This window comes from Branchiostoma belcheri, unplaced genomic scaffold (assembly GCF_001625305.1).
Source record: "Branchiostoma belcheri isolate BF01 breed outbred unplaced genomic scaffold, Haploidv18h27 scaffold25, whole genome shotgun sequence".
NCBI lineage: Eukaryota > Metazoa > Chordata > Leptocardii > Amphioxiformes > Branchiostomatidae > Branchiostoma > Branchiostoma belcheri.
In genome coordinates, this window is record NW_017803854.1 from 263,702 (window position 1) to 272,283 (window position 8,582).

General features: G+C 44.0%; 1 protein-coding gene across 1 annotated transcript; it reads right to left on the bottom strand.

Annotated features, from left to right (window-relative positions):
• Positions 1 to 473: 473 nt before the first annotated feature.
• Positions 474 to 8,166, bottom strand: LOC109471348 (sperm receptor for egg jelly-like). The gene is made up of 13 exons (XM_019770638.1): positions 7,691 to 8,166; positions 7,046 to 7,312; positions 6,146 to 6,286; positions 5,516 to 5,614; positions 5,036 to 5,094; positions 4,672 to 4,713; positions 3,528 to 3,621; positions 3,108 to 3,259; positions 2,509 to 2,757; positions 1,902 to 2,394; positions 1,321 to 1,463; positions 834 to 1,047; positions 474 to 667 (listed from the first exon to the last, which is right to left on the bottom strand). Exons 1-13 carry the CDS (start codon positions 7,800 to 7,802, stop codon positions 597 to 599), a joined length of 2,136 nt encoding a protein of 711 aa, XP_019626197.1. The 5' UTR covers positions 7,803 to 8,166; the 3' UTR covers positions 474 to 596.
• Between the last annotated feature and the right edge of the window lie 416 nt (positions 8,167 to 8,582).

An 8,582-nucleotide genomic window follows, 5' to 3' on the forward strand; every position in this document is an offset into this window, starting at 1 on the left:
ATTGTCATTTATAAATTCATCATTGTCTTCTCGAGTTATGCTGCTCACACACACAGACACACACACACACACACACACACACACACACGCATACAGGCACATACACACACACACGCACACACACACATACACAAACACACACGCACGCACGCACGCACACATGCATGTACACACTCAGGAACGCAATCATACACAAACACGCACACATGTACCCACACACAAACATATACACACAAACACACATACACGCACGCACACACACACATGTACAAACAAACACGCACGCACGAACACATGTACCCACACACAAACATAATTTATACATACATAAATACACGCACGCAAACACACATGTACACGCGCACGCACACATGCGCGCGCGTACATGCACACTCACCCACAAGCACGCACGCACGCACACACACACACACACACGCACGCACGCACACATACGCACGCACGCACGGACACGCACGCACGCACGCACGCACGCACACACACACACACACACACACACACAAAGTAATCCGTTTGTCATGCGACAAAGGCACATTCATAGTAGAACGTGGCCCAGTTTTTTGGTAGTGGTGGTGTTTTCATGCTCCACAGTATCCAGCTGTTCCACCGTGCTGAAGGTCAGCGTCACCTGGCTGCCTCGTGCAAAAACCTAAACAACAATAAAACATCACGAAAGGTTGTAGAGAAGTTGTAAATATTGCTCCTCAAATGCAGTGGAAGACGAAATTCATTTCATCTCTAACTGTCCATTTTATGACGACATCAGAAACCAATTATTTACAGTATTTGCAGATTTTATCAATGGGTAAATGTACCTTCTTCTTGAATTCCCCGGTCACTTGTAAAGGGACCATTGCGAGCCCGCAGAAACGGAACACCACGCAAACGGTTGTCGAAACCGCACCGTTGATCGCTGAACTCCAACTTCCCAAAGTCCATGGCGTTGGGCGGCGTGACGAAGTCACTCCCGAACGCTGTTAGATGGTTACAGCGGCAGACGGTACTGTTGATACTAGACTGGTTGCTAATCTGTGGGGAACGGCAAAAAAAACGCGATGTCATTATCACATTTTGATACATTTTATTCTTAAATATTAGTTAGACTTTGTTTAGTTCCTCTCGCATTTAAATATTACTGTAAACCTGGAAATGGTCGCAGTGCTTTCATTGCCGCTATTTTCGCGGTTACTTCTCCAGATATGAATGTCGTTTGTGCTATGAACTGCTTATACATGTACAATAAATTTAGTTTCTACCCAAATGTGGACCAACAGAAAGAACAGTTACTGTGACGGTACCTACCGAACAACCGTCTGCCATCCAGGCTTCCAGGGTCTCGTTCCAGTAGAGACACCTCAGACGGGCCCACTGGATCTCGTAGGCGAAGAAGTCACGGGCATCCCCAGGGCCAGACTTGTTTTCGACGCCACACTCGGTCACTGGGCCTGAAAAATGGAGACAGCACCAGTAAGTGCTAAAAGTGTGCATTCATAAAAATTAGACACGTGCTTACAGAGGCGACTGTTATATTTCCAGCGGTACCTTGTTGACTAAAACTAAATAAGGCAATTACAAAATATATAGTCTAGTATAGAAATATTCTCTTTGTATCAGATTCCGATTTCAAATAATGACTATATAGTAATACACAAATTCAACATAATCCCTTATATTAGTACGGGCGACAAATTTAACTATTGTAGTGTCTTGGTGTGTTTTTTCGGTTTCTAACCAATGCTACAATTATCCATAAAATTCTTTACGTAGACATTTTTTTTTGTTCTGAATAAAAGATATGTTAACCAACATGTATCGTTGTCCTCCTATCTAGTATGTAAAGCATTAATGCATTGTAGCATCAAATGGCAATGCAAAACGCTGACCTAGAACCTGAACTTTGACGTAGTAGTCTCCTGGATCCTCCTCCCCTTGGATGAACATTGATGCCTTTGTCTTGTCTGTGTCGCCTTCGTCGCCACTCAGGCTTTTCGTTAAGGAACACTGCTCGGGAAGAAGGTACGTTTCCATGGACACGTTGTAGTTCTCGTCGTCAGGGCGGCCCCCGCGTCTACCCGACACGCGGTACACTACGCTTGCGTTTAACGGTATGATGGTGACCAGGAATCCCTCTGCCATGTCGGCGAGGTGGTAGAAATGATATCTGGCGCTTCTATTTCCGGCCGAAGGGATGGTTATGATCTTTGTCGCCGGTTTGTTATTGGGATTGCCGGGAATGGTGATGATAAAGTCCTCGGTGAGGTTGCGGAAGGTCATTACTTGGTTGTTGTCCTGTTCAAGGGACAGCTCTACGACCGATGTCCGGACCTGGTTTTCACCGGAGCCCCAGGTGAACGGGTTTTGGTCAAACTGCTTCATCTGAAAGACAAGAACCTCATGTTGGGCATGAATATGTTGGGCATCAATATTCCCCCCACCATGGAAATGAAGGGAAGGGATCATTGATGACTAGAGCAGGACACTGACACCTACTTTAACAGTGACACTTTGCGGCGCATGGTCCAATTCCGAGAAAAGTGCGGCTTGAGACGGAAGCTGGAAGCCTCCTTCCTCTGTCTGCACGACCTGGCCCCCAAACTCAGAACCCAAAATCTTTTGAGCACTCAGGGTGACTCCGCCTTTTGTGAGCGACACAGGTGGGTCTCCAGGCTTCAGAGTCTTTAGCATGGCATTTTCCATCTTCTCCAGGACCCGGCGGCTTTCCTCGACAAGATTGCGTCTCTGTAAGTAAAATGAAGAAAGTTGATGCAACGATTAAAGTTATTACCTATGACGATAAGCTATTGTTCATATAAGAGTGGGTCCTGTAATCTGAAATTATACAGAGTGTACTAATGGTGAACAGTTGGCTAAAGATTGTTTAAGTACCATATTAACAACATATTAAAAGCTCATTCCAAAGATACTATTTTCATATGCATACCCTTGGGACATTCAGTTAATTTCACAGCTGTCCATACAAGTCAATGGCAATAGTCAGCTGTTCATGTATGCGCAATTAAAACACACATTTGGATTGAGTTGATACGGTGTTGGAGGGTGTTGAGAAAAGCGTAATGACTTGTTCCTACCTTAGCTTCATTCTCTTGTTTCTTTTCTTCAGCCTTTTGAAGGCGCTCCTCTGGAGAGAGACTCTCGTCCTCCGCGAAGCCATCGTCTTCCGGTTTCTCTTCCGCATCTTCCTCTGGTCCTTCGAGCAGGGCGCCAACGGACTCCAACACAGCTGTGAAAGGAAAGAATTCAAGAACACAATGTTTAAACAAAATATGTTATGGCCATGCGTGAGAGTATAATACTTATATACTGGTTTGAAATGGATTATATGGCTAATCTAAAAGTCACATTGGGTTCATTCGTTGTTCCGTTTACCCAGTCTACCCTTTGCTCGTATGATATCTCTTGGTAAAGAAAGAAAGACGTCAGACCGTCATCTGGTGTCAATCTTCTCTCTGTGACTCCAGAACTAGTTAACTTGTGTTTTCTGTACTTACATCCTCCCACAGACTCTAGAGTTACCGGGTCGGACATGTCGACCTCATCCAGCGCGCTTGTGATGGACTGGAGCATGTCCAGTGCCTTTTCCTCCTGCATAAGACCAGTAGGTATCGTCATTAGCAAAATTAGAACTTTGAAAACATCAGAACTGGATTCTATTTGTGTACTCACTATGTTTGCTGTTTTCTTATCTGGAGCAAAACATCTTTGTGTGTTTACATGTTTCATTTTTGTTCTCAAAGTTGTTGGCATCTGTGCATGTGGTAGTGATCATTGAACAAGTCTAAGACTAACATCGTTCATTTGACACCCAACTACTGATGGAGAAACGAGATTATGACGGTAATGTTATTCGGGAAATAAATGTCTACTTTTGTCACACGGATACAAATCTTGCTACATATTTTGCAAATATTACTTAGACGAGGTGTAGGAACTGACACGGTCATCATACTCGGACAATCTGTATCTGTATATCCGTACATTAATCTGTATCTGATTGTAAAAAAAAATCTCGATTGATTGCCATAGATAGATAGATATTTAGACGAGGGTTTTCCTGTACTTTTACTTCTTGTATTTATTCGCATGGATCTTAAGGCTAGTCCCTCAGTTGTAACTTAGGCTTTAGTGAGTTTTATGATGGCTGCTGCACTGTATCATGTCAAAAGTTGTGTTGACCTGCATTTGACCTGTGTGAATAATCAAGCATGAAGCGTATCTAAACTGTCAAGTTGTTACATCTTAATTGTAATTAGGCCACACCAATTTAATTTGTTGGTTCTCGGATTCGCCTCTTCATTTGTTCCTGATTTGCAAAAAAAAAACATTCAGAATCAACTGCAAAAAGCTCATATTTTGCCCTGAACAGTTGAAAACAGTCCTTTTCGTCCTAGTCGTTACAGTTATTCCATCTTTCAATGCAGTGGTATCATTAGAAGTTCAAAATTCATCGTTTAAATTTTGAACCAGCCTTTTGTGTTGACTTCATACCTCCTATCGTAGCATTTGGGACTATAATAGGCTGCCTAGATCTGTTTTTATTTTTATTTTTTTCGCCCTGTCGCTTCATATTTTTCCTGAAAAAATCCGAGAACTAACAAATTTAATTGGTGTGGCCTTACGGAGCTTTGTACGTACCTCTGTCTTTTCCTCAGCAGCTGTTGTCATCACCTCTACAGGCTTCAATCATTGGAACAACAGATATAAGTACACATTGAGCAATGTATATGTAACTGCTTGCAAGGCTGCGACTGCACGGGTACTGTTTGTACAATAAAACCATTTTAAACCACCTAAACGGAGTTTGAGATCGGTGCATTTGCATCCTCTTTGAGTCACCTAAACGCCTCCAGTGTTACATACACCCATGGCAGTATGTTGTTAAATGTCATTACTTTTATCATTTAACCAAAATCTGCAAAAATTTATTGATATGAGCTGCTTCGTCTTCTACAAATCTCAAATGGAGCACTACTAGTAAATGTTGTTGAAAGCTGCAAACCTGATATGATGACGTTTGCCTGACGTCATCCGGTGATTTGCTGCTTGTTGCCGTTGTTGCTGTGCACAAAAAAAAGCGGAAGGGATGTTATTATGTTTATCGTTGTTAGTCCATTTCTACTTCTTCTACAAAAAAAACAAGGGATACATGACTTGGACCAGGCGGCTGTTACTATGGTAACTGGTACTGTAGCAGGTACCCTGTAGTGCTCCATTATATTATGTAGCAAGTGGCAGGGTAGAATTGGAGGAGCTGGTCACCATGATATGAATGTATTTAAGTAAAAATTAGACAGCGCAGTAGTTTGTTAAGCTTAACTATTAACTATGTGAAGATAAACATAATGTATTTCCCTTCCAAATGTTACCTTTCTACATTTTGTTTCATTCTTCATCAAGTAAACACATGTCTCTAATGTGTTTAGAGAGAGGCCTGAACAAGAATGACTACGTTTTCCGTGGAAGTAAATCACCAACTTACCAGCTTTGTTGGACTCTGTTGTAGGAATTGGCGGTTCTGGCTCCGAGTCATAATAGTAATCACTGTCATAAGAGTAATCACTGTCGCTTCCAGCGTCATCTGAGAGAACAGATTGATACATTAATCTCTGTACGTAATACTCCAAGATCTTTGCCACAAAAAGGGGGCACTAGTCTTACTTTAGGGGTGCAGGTTTTACTCTGGGGTGCTGGTTTTACTCTGGGGGCGCTGGTTTTACTCTAGGGGCGCTAGTTTTACTTTAGGGGTGCTAGTTTTACTCTAGGGGTGCTGGTTTTACTCTAGGGGCGCTAGTCTTACTCCAGGGGTGCTAGTCTTACTCTAGGGGCGTTGGTGCTGGTTTTACTCTGGGGATGCTGGTTTTACTCTAGGGGCGCTGGTTTTACTCTGGGGCGCTAGTTTTACTCTAGGGGCGCTAGTTTTACTCTAGGGGCGCTGGTTTTACTCTAGGGGCGCTGGTTTTACTCTGGGGGCGCTGGTTTTACTCTGGGGCGCTAGTTTTACTCTAGGGGCGCTAGTCTTACTCTAGGGGTGCTAGTTTTAGTCTGGGGGAGCTGGTTTTACTCTGGGGGTGCTGGTTTTAGTCTAAAAGCATCGCTGATGACCACCTACCGTCGTCCGACGATATCTGGTCTCCTGCAGACTCCGACGTCTTCACCGGAGTGCTTGAGGACGAGCTTGTGGAAAGGACGGTAGTCATGCGACTTGTCTGCCCACTTGTAGTAGCTGGACTCGGTATTGTCGGCACAGGCGCTAGAAGGGGGAAATAATCAAGGAAATATATCATAGCCACGACAACAAGGACGATATGTATGAATGAATGAATTTGGGGTCGTGTGGTGTAGCGGCAGAGTGCGCGACTCGAAACGTAGAGGTCCTGGGTTCGAGTCCTGACATGCCACCTATCTTGTGCCCTTGGAAAAGGCACTTTACACGACTTTCCTCACTTCACTCAGGTGAAAATGAGTATTGTCCTGTCATGTATTTGTCCCCTGTGATGGTGGTGGCATTAATATAAGTTGAAAGAAAACTTGAGTGTGCCGTCACCACGTCTGGTGATTACATGTTGGAATAAAAAAATGAATGAATGAATGAATGAATGAATAAATGAATGGCCTTTATTTAGACTGGAATGCCCTGTCGGACTTAGCCGCTCTTCCCAGAGGTCCAGTTTGGGGTGGGTGGGGTGGTCACGGGAACACAATAAATAAATAAATAAATAAATTGATAAAAAATATTACCATATACCTAGCATAATAATCAAGCCTTCTTTCTCTCTCCCTCTCTCTCTCTCTCTCTATATATATATATATATATATATATATGTATATATATATCAGTATATATATATATCAGAAGGAGAAGTGAAGGAACGGAATGCCTGTCTTATTTTGTAGAGATAATTTTTTCTTAGTTAAATTTTGGCTTAGATGCTGCTTTTCCAATAACACCGTCTTGAGGCCACCAAACGAGCTGCAAACAAACTAGTTGAAGACCACTCAGTGTACTCACCGGTCCTGTTCTGCCCGACTAGAGGCGTGCTCTCTCGGTAAACTCCGATTGTAGTGATCGCCACCTTGTACATCGTGTCGGGCTGGAGCCCCGTGATGACTGCAGATCTAGCGTCGGGACCCGGAGAGGGGATGAGCCGCTCCGTCGCCTCCTCCTGCCCGTACATGATGCGGTACCCGCTCACCGCCGCGTCGGGAGGCACCCAGGTGAAGACCAGCATGGAGTCGGTCACTTCAACGAACTGCAGGTGTGTGGAGGAACGCGCTCCTGGAAATGCACGGTCAAAATCAGTTTCCAGATCCGTTTTCTATCCATAAACTTTCTGGATAGTCCACTTGTATCCAGAAACGTGCCTGGGGCAATTCTACGTTTTTGCAGAGACTACGCGGAGACTATCTCGAACCGTGCCTGATGCTAAACTTAAACTTATAGGCATAGAACTAGATATGTTTACGATAATACCTGATGGAAGTGATGAAATGATTTAAAACAAGATAAATATACCTTGTTTTTTTTCATAAACTATACCATTTTTGGTTGTTACTTGTACCTAGCCCATTGAGACAAAATTTGCAATAATGGTCTCTGTTAAGTTATAATTCAATTTATATGGCCACTAATTACGAGGAACAAAGCACTCCGTACCAGTGACTTCGCGCATGATCGCCTCCTCGCTCTGTGACCTTTGACCCTCCGACAGGACCAGTGACGTCACCTCGATGACGTAATAAGTTTCCGATGACAGCCCGTTCACCATGCATGACGCCCGGTCCGTGCTGTGATTGGCAGCTGTCGTCAGGTCCAGCCTCAGCACCACGACACGGTACCCCTGAAGGTCAGGGTCACGGGATGGAGACCACGTGACATTGAACCCTCCTTCCGTGACGTCAGTAACGGCCAGGTTAACAGGTGGGTCCACAGCTGCGGAAAAAGTGCAAGTGCAAGTGATCTCCAGTTTAGCTACATGAAGTCAATAAACAGTTGAGCTAATTTTTCATTGGTAGTGACGGAAGGACGGAAACTTTGTACAGTATTACAGGTCAATTGTACCGGGGAAATACCCCTAGCTCCTGCTTTTCGATGAGTGCAATGCACACTTGACTATGGCTCAACTTAATCTTTTCTACAGATAGGCTGATGACCGAATACCATCTTTAGTACAAAGCTACGTGGATGCCCGTACACCGTACTTTCTGTACAAAGCTGTGTTGATGCCTGTACACGGTACCTGCAGCAAAAGCTATGCTGATGCCCGTACACCGTACCTTTAGTACAGCGCTATATTGATGACAGTACACCGTACCTTCAGTACAAAGCTATGCTGATGCCCGTACACCGTACCTTTAGTACAGCGCTATATTGATGCCTGTACACCGTATCTTTAGTACAGCGCTATATTGATGGCAGTACACCGTACCTTCAGTACAAAGCTATGTTGATGACCGTACACCGTACCTTCAGTACAAAGCTATGTTGATGACCGTACACCGTACCTTCAGTACAAAGCTATGCTGATGCCCGTACACCGTATCTTTAG